Source organism: Choristoneura fumiferana, chromosome 7, assembly GCF_025370935.1.
Source record: "Choristoneura fumiferana chromosome 7, NRCan_CFum_1, whole genome shotgun sequence".
Taxonomy (NCBI): domain Eukaryota; kingdom Metazoa; phylum Arthropoda; class Insecta; order Lepidoptera; family Tortricidae; genus Choristoneura; species Choristoneura fumiferana.
In genome coordinates this window covers 19,346,494-19,361,714 of record NC_133478.1, presented here as the reverse complement: position 1 = coordinate 19,361,714, position 15,221 = coordinate 19,346,494, and the positions used below count along the sequence as shown (strand labels likewise).

The following is a 15,221-nucleotide window of genomic DNA, read 5'->3' as shown; positions in this document are numbered from 1 at the left end:
CACACATTACAAGTTAAATAAAAGTTTGTAAAAAGGGTTTTTTTTTTCACTTATGATCCACACAATCAAAAATAACAACGAAAAAATGTGCAGAATTTATACTTAAACATAGTTTACAGAAAAAATTTGACCAAGTTCGATTCCCGGTTATGTGTGAGTTAAATCAAAAAATTGGAAATGCCATTATTATTAAATCTAAAATCGAAGCCATGGTTCCTAAAAACAGATTTCGCTATCTCTCATAGTTTTTGATTTCTTCCTACTGAATAGATCAACCTGTATATGACTCGTTGGCGTCGAAAAGGTCTTAACCTTAACCCATTTTGGTTAGTTTTTCTCGATTATTCCATAAAAATGGAATGGTAAGCAATTAAAAATGTTGTCTGATAGAAACACTTATTAATATAATACATAGTTAATGTATTTACTCCAATAATTATTCATAATAGACTTTTATATTGTTTAAAAACGAATTAATGTTTATATACGGTTTTAAAAAAAAATAAAGTCTATAACGAATAATTATTGGAGTAGACACTTTAGATTAACTTATATATCAAGAAGTGTTCTATCAGACAACATTTTTAATTTTTATTCAACTCGTGTAACATTACATTAAAATGAATGTGTGCGGCGGCAGCTGGGGCGCGTGGAGGAGCTGCTGACGGCGCTGGCGGTGCGGCTGGGCGCCGACGCGGCCGACGGCACAGCCCCCGGAGCCCCCGCCCCGGCGGCCGGAGCCCCCGCCCCAGCGCCCCCGCCCCCGACGCGCCGCGCGCCCTCGAGGGCGCCGCGCTCGCCAGGAAGCGTCGCTCCAAGGTCGGTGCCGGAGTCCCGCCGGGCCGGGAGCCACACTTTATCGTCACTCTTAAACTTCCTCATTTTTTTGAAGTCTGTTAAAATTACACAGTATCAATACCGTTTAGTCCAAATTCCTCAGTATTGCCCTCTACAATTTTTTATTTCCCCATTTCTGTAGTACGATGTAGGAAAAACATGACGGTATTTATTGGCTTACGATTAGGTATCATGCCGTAACTATGTATTAAATGCCGGGTTGATATTGCGTGACCGAAATGTATCGCGCTGTTTTGTTCCGAAGCCATTTAGGCTTCCAAATATCAGGTCAGTATTTTCCGCCGGTAAGTAGGTAAATGTGGTTTTACAGTGACGCTACCGTCTGCTGTAAGCGCGGCCCGTAAAACTATGTGTACCTACCTAACGATCAAACGGCACGTTTAACTAACTATGTAAGGCTCCAAGAGACTACCAACCGCGCCGACGAAAGCGTCGCTGTAAAATCGTCATGTCGGTTTCCACGGTTTGAGTGCACAGGGTCACGGTACCCGACCGCTCACTGTTGCAGGCACGGAGCAAGGGCGCGGCGCCGCAGGTGCCCACGCCGACCAGCGACGCGCCAGGCAGCCCGCCGGGCGGCGGCGGCGGGGCGGGGGCGGGGGCGGCGGCGCGAGCGGAGCGGCGCAGCGCCGGCGCGAGTTCGTGTAGCGCGCGGCGGCGCCCGGCGCGCGCGACTAGCACTAGCGCCGGGCGCCCGCCCCGCCCCCGCCCCCGCCGACCACTCTCCCTTGTAAAATATCTCGCCGTACCCGTGACCCGTGACGCAGCAGACGCGGCTGCGATATCGTGTGGTGACCAGACTTTCGCCGCGAGCCAGGCGGCCAGGCGGCCAGGCGGCCGGTTCGGTTCTGTTAAGTTTCACAATGTTTATCTCCTAATAAGCGTACCTACGCAGTTAGCTGCGGGCGCCCGCTTGCGCGCCGCCGCTCCTAGTCGCTGCCTGATATTACTTATAGAATTAGATGATATTGTTTGTTGACATTCTAAGAGTTTGTATAAAGATATTTGTAAGTTACTATTAGACATTCACGTTTGAAAGCAATATGAATATCCCCACGTTTGTTTCCACCTTTTCATCTCTATACACGACCGACCAAGAACTTTTGTACTTATGACAACGGCAATCTATCGATATCTGTACGAGCCTATATTTTATACACGCTTACATAATACTTTACGGTTATACTACTGAATGTAGAAATTTATATGATTTCACGTGAAAGGGCGACGCCGCCGCGCGCCGTGCTCGGCCCCGGCTCAGGAATCTAAGAAAATGAAACACTTGTTTGGTCGGTCGGGCGAGCGGCAGCACGGCACGGCGAGCGGCAGCACGGCACGGCACGGCGAGCGGCAGCACGGCACGTCCGGTCCGGTGCCGGGCGCGGCGGCGGCGCCGGCTGTTAGTGCTGTTGTTAACGTTTGTAAAGTCTATCGGCGGCGCTCTCTATCACGCATGACATATTCGGCGAATGAAACGATTCGTTCTATGCCTCGCTAAGCCACTGCTCCTTATGATCTTTTTTTATTAAAATATATCGAAATGACAAACTGTACTTCTGTTTTATTTAGCTTCAGTTCGTCTCTATTCCTTAAGTACCTACATACCTACCTACTATTACATTTTAGCAAAATAACTACCTACACAACTAACATTTATTCCGTCTACAAAATTTCAGGTTGTGCAAGTATACTTGGAACAGCCAAATAAAAGATAGAGTGGCGCTAGTCGCCGCGTGTTGAGACTGCATTTTTGCCAGAATATGCGTAATAGACAGACAGTCCTCTTCGGTTCGCTCGTCGTCGTGCCTAATTTTCTTGAACCTTGGTACTAAGTTACCACTTGAGTAATCAGTAGCTATCAAAGCTACAATTTTACAATTAATAGATCGGCCAACAGACTGGTCAAACGCGACGTCAAAAAAGCCGGTCCACAGCGTGTCGGTCACGCCCAAGATATAAGCTTCGCTCCGTAGCCATTAGGCCGCTTGTACACGTCCGTTGTCTTCACCGGACAACGGACCATTTTTGCGGTGTTATAGGCATGGCTCCGTCGCCAGACAAGTGTCCTCTGTAGTAGGTCCACACATCCATTGTGAGCCATACAACAGCAAGTCCGGTGAATACGCGGACGTCTACAAGCAGCCTTCGATAAAATGTGTAAAATACTTAAGAGTACCTTATATTTTTCTATGAATTTTGTTCGGAATCTTCTACTCATAAGTTTAGGTATATTTTTTACCCTTTTTCATCATCCATTGATTATTTACTTGACAGATAAATGTAGTGTTGTTTCTGTTTGTTTTGTTCGAATAGACGGAGACGGCATCACATTTATCCGTCAATTAAAATTAGTCAACGGGTGGTGAAACAGCCCCTTAACCTATTTACAAAAAATTGTGAAGCAAAGTTAGTCAGTTAGTCGTTATAATTTTCCTTGTACCTAAATTTGATACTTGGGAGCAAAGAAATCGAGCCACCCTTGAAATTTTTACGGAAACGAAAAATTTGCAAAGGTGGCTCGATTTCTTTGCTCCCAAGTGTATTTCTTACTACCATCATGAATATTTACTAACCAACGGTTTAGCTTTAAAAGAGGTACGAAGGGGCGGAGAAATGAAACACGAGAGCGGTTTAATCCTAGTTTAATATATACAAAAGGAAATACGGGAGCTCAGGCCCAGCCGGGCGGCTGCGCGGGCTGCGGCGGCGGCGGCGGGGGCGCGGGGGCGGCCGGGGGGCGGCCGGGGGGCGAGGGCGGCGGGCGCCAGGTGCGACAGCGCCGAGTGCGCCGAGGAGCAGATGTCCTGGTACGAGAACTGCGGGAAGTGTTCCTCCTGGACCCTGGCGAGGGCGGCGTCGCTCTCGGGCGGCGTGAGCTCGACGCTCTCGCCGGTGAACTCCGAGTCGAAGTAGCGCGTGTCGGTGTCGGACTCGACCTGCGGCTTGAAGGGCGGCGCGATGCGCTTGGCCAGCAGGTCGGCCCAGTTGATGGCCGCGAAGAACGGGTGCGCCATGATCTCGCGCGCGTCGTCCGGGCCGCCGCCCAGCCGCGCCGACGGCTCCTTGGTGAGCAGCCCGGCCAGCAGCGCGCGCGCGGCGGGCGACAGCGCGCGCGGGAAGCGCACCTCCTCCGACACGATCAGCGAGAACAGCACCTCGTGGTCGCGGTTGTAGAAGGGCAGGCGGCCGCAGGCCATCTCGTACAGCACGACGCCGGTGCCCCACCAGTCCACGGCCGGCCCGTAGTCCGCGTCCTCCAGCACCTCGGGCGCCAGGTACTCCGGCGTGCCGCAGAACGTCTTCGTCGTGCGCCCGTACGTTATGTTCACCTGAGGACGACGGAGCGGTACCATTTATTACACAATTACGATTTATAACGGATATCAAATATTTCTTCGAGATCACAGAGGTGCCATAAGGTTTTTTTTATAGATGATTAAGGATAAAAGAGTTTTATATCTTCGATTCAGAGCGGGTCTACTTTCGTAACTATAAATGCAAGTAAACTATTGAAATAAAAATATTTTACATTCATCTTTATAATTCCCATAAAACAATGCACACAGACTGAATGTACTGAAGTGGCGATGGGCGGGGCACATTGCTCGCAGGACTGATGGCCGATGGGGTCAGAAGGTTCTCGAATGGCGTCCGCGGACCGGGAGACGAGCTGTCGGTAGGCCTCCAACAAGATGGAGCGACGACCTGGTTAAGATCGCGGGATCGCGGTGGATGCGGAAAGCACAAGAACGGTCTGAGTGGAGAGCCTTGGGGGAGGCCTATGTTCAGCAGTAGACGTCTTTCGGCTGACATGATGATGATGATAATAAATGCACACAGTAAATACCTATTAAAAATCTTATAAATTCCATTTGAATCTAAACTATATACATCTTTTTTATTTATATTCATTTTATACTAATCGGTTCAGACAACGTGCAACCTTATCTACTAGAGCTCGAGACTGGAATTTTAGCAGATATTTTTTTTTAGTCAGAGTCATAGAAGTACGTCAGACTCAACAGGAATACTGACCATAATTTGAACTATATTGGGAATCTGGCAAACAATTAAGTTTCCAAAAGAAAGCTGCACCGGTGGGAGCAGTTCGGTTCGGTTCAGCCGCGAGGTATAGTATAGTATAGTATAGTATAGGGTAGGTACCTTGCAGAGTCCGAAGTCGGCTATCTTGACGTGTCCGTCCTTGTCGAGCAGCAGGTTCTCTAGCTTGAGGTCGCGGTAGATGATGCCCTGGTCGTGCAGGTAGCCGAGCGCGGACACGATCTCTGCGCCGTAGAAGCGCGTGCGCTCCTCGCTGAAGGACCGCTCGCGCGACAGGTGGAAGAACAGCTCGCCGCCGTTCGCGTACTCCATCACGAAACACACGCGGTCCGCCGTCTGGAACGAGTAGCGCAGCGCCTGCCCCCCACCACCACCCCCCACCACGCATCATTAACATACTACCTACCACGTTCGGTGTTCGCCGATAAGCTTGCAAATCAGATTACCGAATTACCATATTTTCAATATGTCATATCACATATTTTAAAAACACTAATTTCATTCATTACAAAAACCAAATTTTCGACTGGTATTTTCGGAAAATATTGTTAGGAACATTGTATTAACGGAAATATTTACATTGACCATATGGTATTACGGAAATGCGATATCAAATTAATGTGTCGTATCCGACGATCTGGTGTTTCGCTATTCAGTAACCGTGTTACGAGTCGAGTACGACCGCGCACGTCCGAATCACCCGGCTGACTCGCTAAAATGAATCACTCCAGTTTTTTTTTTACAAACACGCTAACAAACATTTATAGGTTTCCACTTGTCGACTAACTTTAAGTGCCGCCGTCTCTAATGCAAATTCTAATCATTTATTCAGTAAATAGGCCGCAATGGGCATTTTTACACGTCATTTTTTAAACTACCAGGGCTTTCGGGAAGACACCATCATTGCCAAGAAAAATATATTTTCGTCGATTTGCAAAATAGTAACCGCAGTTTCTTTCTGCGGTTAATTATTATTGGCTGGATTTTTTACAGATTTAATAGTTAGTTATTTGTGTCACAAGGGAGCAAAATGGTGTATTTAAGGCGAGGGCGTACATTGAATCCAGAATGTAGCGAAGGATTCTGCAATAGAATCCTGAGCGTAGCGAGAGATTCTAAAGTAGAATCCTGAGCGTAGCGAGAGATTCTAAAGTAGAATCCTGAGCGTAATAAGGGATTCAAGTGTTAACGCCCAAGATGAAAATAATTTTGCTCCCGAGTCGCTCATACAACTTTTCACACCGAGCATTAAGAAACTTGAAAAAAATAATTTCTAAATATTATTAAAGAACAATCAGCATAGAAAATGACCAGCCAGCATAGATGGCTTTCCAATTATCAACTTTAAAAAATGGCATTTGCAATAAAACACTTAGGAAAGCCTTGAACAGAAAAGTTGCACTTTGCTCCCTCACGTCAGGGAGGAATATAGTTGCTTTTCTGAAGGAGAGGTGTGAAAAAGTATTTTAATGTGTAATTTAACTTACAATGTGTGTAATAAATATTTTTCTAGCTCTCTCTAACCTTAGAAGAAAATCGAATGTCAGCAGTAAAGTGGATGAGCGATTACGGTGCTCAAAATGATCTACAAACGACTCTATTGCCAAGGTAATAGTTGTTTAGATAATTTTAAGCAGTACAACCGCTCACCTAGTTTTGCTGGTGTCAGTCGCGGTGTTGGCATGTACTGGGTACTGGGCGGGTAGTAGGTACTGACCGTGAGGAAGGGGTGTTTGGTCTTCTTGAGCACGTGGTTCTCGGTGAGCGTGTGCGTGACCTCGTCCTTCTGTATGATGAGATGTTTCTTGAGTATCTTCATGGCGTAGAGCTTCCCGGAGCCCTTCTCGCGCGACAGCACCACCTTCCCGAACGTGCCCTTGCCCAACACCTTCACGAACTCGAACTTCTCCAGCGTCTGCACACACACACGCACACACACACTCATACACACATACCATGACCGAAATAGAGTAACGCGACACAGACTACGACATGTCAGCGGCGTGTTATACCCATAAGAAGCGCATCAGCAGCGGCACCGTTAGTGACGCTCCGTGCATGGCACGCGACGGCGACGGTCGGTTAAGAAACCTGCTGGTGGACAGTCTCATACTTTTCAATAGAATGAATATATTTTTGCCTGCCACGTTCCTATTACGCTCATGGTATGATACGGTGTAATCACTAATAGAAGTAGTGGATATAGACCTTATAATATAATACATTGTGCATAAAGGGCCGTAAGAAGGGGATCACTAACGAGAGTCTATTAGCTTTTAATGACTCGAGTCTTTTAATAACCCACGTTTAACAAGTACAGTTTTACTCAAAGTCATTCTACTTTCCGATGGAAAGATGGATCACTACATTGAAACTAAAAGCAAGCAGCAAAATTTAAACTAAATAACTGATTTTCAGATTTGATTTGTTTTTTTTTGTAATTTTTTTTTCGGCCGCTGCCAACCGAAGCGACTGGAGGTCTATGAAAGAGGCCTATGTCCAACAGTAGACGTCCTACGGCTGACATGATGATGATGATGATGATGACCTAATTTTCACTACCGCCACAACCACCACTGGCGTACTAACATTGCTTGCTTGCATATTTTGGGAGTACTTAGGCTTGCTTGATCTGTTGTTTGTTTCCATAGTTACTTGAAAAACTACATGCTCACTTGCATGCTTGCTTGATTGCTTGCTTCTTTGAAATGTTTATGGTTCACGCGAGCGAAGCATGCTCAGTTACAACCACAACATAACATCATTGACGAGCAAGTTTGATGATGAAAATGTATTTATGCCCTTGACTGTATGAGGTACGTTTTCGAACACGTATGTATAGGTAGACAACAAGAATGAATGTCTACATAAAATGTTATCTCTAACTAAACGCAGCATTCTTTTTGAAAACATTTCCCCAAGATTGTCCTAATTAGGTATAGTATAGCACAAACTTGTCTTCACCGAATGTGCGCTGCCACAAGTTAGGTAGGTAAATAAGATATAGATATCAAATCAAAAGGTGCAGACTACTCTTGAGAAGTAAGGTGCGATTAAGGAAATTGAATTTTATGTAAACTTCTGCAATGCCTACTTACAAGTTAAAGTTAATATTAAATCGTTTATATGTGTAAACTTTCCACGTACCTATTTAAACTATAAAATATTTAAAAAAAACAGGAGCTAATGATTTTGCCTCATTCTGTTTATTAAAAAAACTAAAAACTGTGGTAGCCTAGCGGTCTCACCTGACGGCCTCGAGCCGAGGATTGTGGCTCGAGCTTAAGCTCGCACCTCTGGGTTTTTCGGAAGTTATTGTGTTCCCAATCTACAATGGGCTCGCGTGATCACTACGGCCAAAGGCCTTTCATTCCGAGGGGAGGCCTGTTTAGAGTGGGACGTATAAGGGCCGAGAAGTGATAGGAATTAAATACCCCACGCAATAATGCAATAATTGTATGTGAAAGTTAATAATCGGCTCCGAATACAGTTGTGGTGTTTTTGCATTTAATTTAGGGATCATAGCGTCGGTCATGCAGATGCTATGCAGTGCAGTGCACAGTGCCGCCGGCATGCGGCATGCGGCGTGCGGCGTGCGGCATGCGGCAGCGCGCGTCGCGTCATACGCCGCGTGTGTGTATCATTTCTGCGAAGCGCTGAGTCAGCGCGCGGTTTTCCTGCCGGCCGCCGGCCGCCGCCCGCGACCCGCGATCTAGCGCGCCACACAATGGGCAGTAAAACCACACACGCTTGATATGGAACGTCGACGCGCGAAAGGACTTCCTCCCCCTCCCTCCCCAAACAAAACCCAAACCGTATGATACTGGGGCATTCCGTAAAGCTGGTATTTTTTTTAGTGAATGTCCCGCCGGCGACACGACGAACTGCATAACTACAGCACCGAATCAATGCCGATGCAACTATGAAAATGTCGCAGTAAACGGAAAATCACAGAAGAGTGGACCGGTTTAAGTCGGTATTTGCTTCTATATCGAGTAAAAAAAACGAATTAGATATAAACAGCAGGCAAATATGTTTACGGAATACCGCCATAAAAGTACTACTCGTGTTAAAATGCTTCCAAGCATTTCCCTCTTCTCCGTCAGTGCAAGGTATAGCACGGAGGGGGACGGGGAGGACTCACGATGCGGCGCGGGTCCTTGAAGCTGGTGCCGAGCTGCGCGATGTCCCAGTCCTCCATGTCGTTGCCGAAGCCGGCGCCCGCGGCCGCGCCCGCCGCCGCTCCCGCGCCCGCGCCCGCTCCCGCTCCCGCGCCCGCGCTCAGCTGAGAGGCCACATAGCGGATGGCCGCCACCCACTCCTCCCTGCAACCCGCACAGACACGGGGATCATTCCCATCTCAATACAGATACATACGAGTAGAGTAAACATCGGTTACACGCTTCGTGGTATCAGTTCAGTCGATCTTTCCGGTCAGACTCTCAGCTCAGACTGCTGGGCTGCGCTGGACTAATAATAATAACCATATCTTATGTGAATGACAGAAAACCAGAACGCTGACCTGAACTGATGCCGGAGCCGGAATGAGCGTGGAACCGAAGTCTTACGCAGCGTTTCCACCAGAGATGTGCGAAGATGTGTCGCGAGGAATATGTTTTTCATTAACCAATAGAAACGCCGATGTGCTGTGCGAGGATGTGTAAATGAAGCGTTACTATTGGTTGATGAAAAACACGTCTCTTGTAACACATCCTCGCACATTATTGGTGGAAACGCTGTTTTATAAACCGGCCAAGAGCGTGTCGGTCACGCCCAAAATAGGGTTCCGTAGCCATTACGAAAAAATTAAGTAATATTTTTCTAAGGATTTCGTATTTTATAAGGAATTTTCCAAGTATAGGTATATTTTATACCTTAGGCTGCTATTTAAGACTAAAACTACTAATCATTCTCAAGCAAACTTGCCGTTATAGTTTTCCTTGAAAGTTTGATATACTTTACTACCATCCTGAATTTTTCAAATTTTTTCCACCCACCGGTTTAGATTTTAGAGGGGGGGGTGGGGGTTTGAGGGACGACGCTCGATTTTCAATATATATATAAATCGCAAAATCGTCTTAGCAAACCCCTAATGGTTTTTAAAAAAACCTATCCAACGATATCCCATGCTATAGGGTTGGATGAGAAGAAAAAATCAACCCCACTTTACGTCTATGGGAGGTAACCTAACAAAAATTACAGCCTTCTAGCATTGATAGTCCCTGAGCAAAGCCGTGGATGGACGGACAGACAGACACACAATGGCAAAACTATAAGGGTTCCGTTTTTGCCATTTTGGCTCTGGAACCCTAAAAACGGTAAAGTTGAGTATCTACCTACCTACACGCTAACTTATTTTTGTCTTGAAAGGAGAAATCCGCCACCTACAGATTTTTATTTGTTTACTGTTTTTCTTAAAAAAAAATTGTATAATTTCAGTTTTTGAGCATGCTCTCGGACGAATGGCGGAAAAAACAGGAGGCCTTTGCCCAGCAGTGGGACACTTTAATGGGCTATGAAAAAAAATACCAGCTCGCTCAAAGATGTTTAGGTAGGTCTGACAGCGATCACAACATAATAATAATAATAATGTGTGCCATGCAACTAAATAGGTTACTCAGTCCACCAGTACCAGCCAGCCCAGCCCAGCCCAGCCCAGCCCGACCTCGAGCCCTCTTATTGCGAGAGGAGCCTGTACCAAGGCTGGGGATGATGCAAGTTCTTTATTGCACATAAAACAGGCTACACAAAATTACAAACAAAATATATTTGGGATAAATTCATGGTAAAGTCTTGTCCTTAACCAGATAAATGTTAATCTAATGTGCCTGTCAAGAGTGTAACACCAACAACGGCAACAACATACAAGAGAGTAGTGCTAGAGAGACCCTAAACATTACAAACAAGCCAACTCAAGTAGGTATTGTTATTGGGTAAAGATTTTTTTAAAAGCTTTTATTTTAACTTGCAATGCATGTTTAATGTATGTATGAGCGGGTCAAATCTTGCAAGTTAAATTTGACCCACTCCTAGTAGTTGGATTATCTTGAAATTTGGTGTACTTATGTAAACTACGTGACAATACAATAATATGGTAATGACATCCTGGTAGTCCGGCCAGGATTGTCTCTGCAGGACGGAACTCTTCTACAGTTAATGACATCAACTTGAAATTTGGTATGCAAATTTAGTTTGGGTGACAATGCAAGTACAGTCAACAAAAAGTACAGGCAGCAAAAAAACCTTGTATTAAAAATATTTTTTTACCAACAACTTTTAGTGAAAATTTACTTGAAGTCTTTTTTTTTATAAGATTTTGTATGCCACCTGGCAAAACACACAGTCTGGGTCCAACTGCATAACAAATTACAAGCAAATAGTAATAATTAGCGAACTTTAATACAATATCACTAATACCATTATCTTGTAATTTGTTATGCAATTGGGCCCTGCTTGTATTGTCTGTTGTTTTTTTAAACTTTTGTTTATAATAAATAAATATTAATGGACTTAGTTTCTTCAGTATCAACCAAGCTCCAAGAATTTAAACTTTAAAATCTTAATAAGATAACATCTGCATGAAAAGTGAGTGAGTGCAGCCGCCCGCCTGTCCTCACAGGGTCAAGCAAGCAAAAGCTGACAAATCAACACAATTTTTTTCCTTGTATGTATATTCACACATTTTAAAATAATATAATTATCCTTAAAGTGTTTTTCCACATTTTGTTCCAAGTATTTGGCTGCACATATTCCACCAGGTTAGGTTACTAAGTACTTAGTGTGGAAGGAAACTCCAGCTTTCCTATCAGTTGATTTTTCCTTAAATATAATGGGTTGGTTAAATGCATAGCTTAGCTAACATTGAACATAATTTTTGTATGTTATTATCGAAACTGGTGGTTTAGATTAGCAACCACAATTTCCAATAACTTCTTGACACAAAGCCATACAAATATTTTTAAGTGTTTCTATAGGGGGGGTTTCTATATAGCCCAAGGGGGGATAAAAATATGCTTGAGTTATCTATCAGCTTGTTAGGCAAATAAAAACTATTTTTTAGGGTTCTGTACCTCAAAAAGAAAAAACGGAACCCTTATAGGATCACTTTTTTTCATCTGTCTGTCTGTCTGTCTGTCTGTCAAGACCCATTTTCTCGGGAACCCGTGGTGGGTATCAAACTGAAATTTATATCAAATACTGAGGTCTACTATCCCTTGGAGCTGTGAAAAAATCAAACTTCTAAGCCAACACAATCAAAAGTGGCAGCCGTTTATGCTGCATGTTTTTTGCGCAGCTAGGGCGCGTTAACATATTATTATAGTAAATGCATTTTTGGTTAGACATTTTTTATTTCATAATATCTTTTGAATGGAATGTCCGATTTGAATAATTCAAAAAGTAATCTTCAGGTATTGAAACAGTCTTGAATATAAAATTATTTATCTGGATAAGGATTAATACAAAGGTATGGATAACATGGTGTGATTTTAGTCAGCATTACTGTCAACTTTTAAAATGTAAAAAGTAGCTATGGTGACATAACTACAATAGTTGGACATATAGTATCACAAAGTTATTTGTAGTTATGGATATATTATTTAATATCATAGAAATTTTTCATTTAATTTTTTTGTTATGTCATCAATAGTTTCCACCGCGCATGCGATGAAAGATGTTTTATGGCAACTTTTTTTACACTGAGTTACATTATTGAAGTTTTAGTATGGAACCCTAATATTTTTTCTGGTAATAAATATAGCCTATGGCACTTTGGAATAAATTAGCATTCTAATAGTGGAAGAATTTTTAAAATCGGTGTAGTAGTTTTTGAGTTAATTCGTAACAAACATCCAAAAATACAAAAATTCAAAAATCCAAATCTTTCCTCTTAATAATATTAGTATAGATTGGTTGGTGCCTTACCTACTAGAAGCCATACAACAGTAATTTAAATAGCTTATGCTTATAACACTACAGCGGGGTCCCCTTGGCTAAAATGTAGAAAAGCCAGAATACTCAAAGCTGTGTTACCTATGTACTTTAAAGCAACCTAATTTTTCATTAACATTTTGAACGTCACCAAATTAGAGGAAGTGCATTATCAAACAGCATGTTAATTTGCTAGCTGAGCTGTCCTGCTAGGTAATGCTACATTTAATAAATACTAATTACTACTGTTTAAGACCTAACCTAACAAAAGAAGTTTGATGTTTGAATTAGTTGTTTAATGATACACTCAATAATGCAATACCAAAAAACATACCATGGGCTCACACACACACACCCACACACACACACACACACACACACAGTAAAGGACCCTGGACCTAAAGTGTGGAAATGTGGTTTCAGTTAAATATCTTGAGATTTTGATATGTTATAGATTTTAAAGTCCTGCTCAAAAGTGTCTAAAAAACGAAACTAAACTCTGTAAGAGACCCGGAAACAGACGTACGTAGCACCCTTAGAGACTTTTGATCAGGACTTTGAAATCAATAACATTGAGTGGAACCAAAAGCATTAGTGTGATAGGGTGAAGTCGGAGCCGAGATAACGGGAGTCGGGCATGGGCGCATGGCACCCCTGGAGTTGCAGATGTTTATGGGCGGTGGTGATGTCTTATTATCAGGAGAGTGCTTGCTCGTTTGCCATTGCCATCCAGCACCAGCATCCAGTGTATTAAAGCGCGGGGCACTCACCGCTCCTTCTCGGAGTCGACGGAGAAGTTGCGTTCGATGACGGTGGTCCACTGCAGGCCGCGGATGGTGAAGGTGAAGGGGCGCGGCTTGTCGGCCGCCATGATCTGGCAGTCGCGCACCGTGAACTTGTTGAGAGGGTCGCGGTAGTGGCGCCGCTCGGGCTGCGTCTTGAAGCCGACCAGGTCGCCGTTGTCGAACAGCACGAAGTAGCGGTCGCGCCAGTTGCGGATGTGCTCGCCGCGCTTGTGCAGCCAGCCCTCCTTGACGATGCCGGCCTGCGGCTCCTCGCCGCCGCCGCCGCCGCCCTCCGCCATGCCGCTCGCGGCTCAGTCCTGCCCGTCCGTAGCCGCCCGCCGCCCCGACACCACGTTTCGCCGTCGCCGATCGTCTCGCGCGCGCGTCGAGAGACTCTCCAGGGTCTCACCTGAATTGGTTGGACCCGTGCACTACGGGAACGCACATTTTCTCGTTTTACAAAACAATAATGCACCGATTTCGACGTATTTCTAGTCACGGAAAACGACACGCACGTAAGCGACGTAGCCTCGATGATAGAATGCGTATAAGTTGCGACGTAGTGTCTGGCTCACGATAACAAGCGCTCCGGCGCGCTCGAGGACACGAGTGAAAAAGAGAGATCCGAGTAGTGTGCTGCCGTAACCACGAACTCTTTTTTATGGCTGGGTTCTAACCTATTTTGACAAATTAGTACCGTATGTCTGCCACTAGGCGAAAAAATGGCGTTTTTTTTTTTACATTCCGTTTTGTTTTTGCATTGTGTGCATTGCAGTGTTTTGATTTTGAATGTGAAGCAAATCTAAACTATTTCTAAGGAGAATGTTTTTTGTAATATTATCCTCTCATTCATAATGGTTTGTTGAACTTTGTCTTACGCTTACTTAACATTCGTTTGTCTTTATCTACCACTGCCTTTGCCAGACAGCAGAGCTACTACGAAACTTGAAACTCGAAGTTCGTGTCGTACGGTCCCTCTCGCTCTCGTATTAAATAGTGTTAGTGTCAGAGAGACCGCACGACACTAACTTCGAGTTTCGAGTTTCGTAGTAGCCCTGCAGGGACCAAACTTCGAACCACAGATTAATAATGTAAGCTAGCTACTTTGGACCAAACCACACCAAACGTAGAATTTGACTGACATTAGGGTTGCCAACTTTTTTTTTAAGAAAATAAAAAGTATTTTAAAAATATGAACAGTAGGTCGCTACGCTCAGGATTCTATTGTAGAATCCTTCGCTACATTCTGGATTCAATGTACGCCCTCGCCGTAAATACACCATTTTGCTCCCTTGTGACACAAATAACTATTTCACCTCAGCAGCTCAAACAGGCAGGTTTTGCTATGAAAAATCAGTGAGCAAAATCGCATTTTGCTCACTCCGTGAGACAAAGTAGCTTTTTAACATAGCTGGGCATTAACTCGTTAATCCGTTAATCGTTAATTAACGAAGTTAACATTTCGACTAACGGATTAACTTTTAAGTAAACTATTTACAAAAAAAATTAACAGACTCGTTAACATACCTACGTTAAATGTCCCTAAGTCCGATAATTAAAAATATTAGGAAATTTAAATAAATAAGT

At 44.2% G+C, this 15,221-nt stretch overlaps 1 protein-coding gene across 1 annotated transcript; it reads right to left on the bottom strand.

Moving 5' to 3' along the window:
* Positions 1–3,490: 3,490 nt before the first annotated feature.
* Positions 3,491–14,294, bottom strand: LOC141429839 (RAC-alpha serine/threonine-protein kinase-like). Its single transcript, XM_074090404.1, has 5 exons — positions 13,620–14,294; positions 9,065–9,245; positions 6,638–6,835; positions 5,023–5,277; positions 3,491–4,187 (listed from the first exon to the last, which is right to left on the bottom strand). Exons 1-5 carry the CDS (start codon positions 13,931–13,933, stop codon positions 3,501–3,503), a joined length of 1,635 nt encoding a protein of 544 aa, XP_073946505.1. The 5' UTR covers positions 13,934–14,294; the 3' UTR covers positions 3,491–3,500.
* Between the last annotated feature and the right edge of the window lie 927 nt (positions 14,295–15,221).

Excerpts from the sequence above, each read along its gene's own strand:
- LOC141429839 (XM_074090404.1), bottom strand. The coding sequence starts at position 13,933 with ATGGCGGAGGGCGGCGGCGGCGGCGGCGAGGAGCCGCAGGCCGGCATC. Across the intron at positions 5,278-6,637 it reads CCAAACACCCCTTCCTCACG|GCGCTGCGCTACTCGTTCCA; the intron begins GTCAGTACCTAC and ends GGTGGGGGGCAG. Across the intron at positions 4,188-5,022 it reads CCGACTTCGGACTCTGCAAG|GTGAACATAACGTACGGGCG; the intron begins GTACCTACCCTA and ends CGTCGTCCTCAG.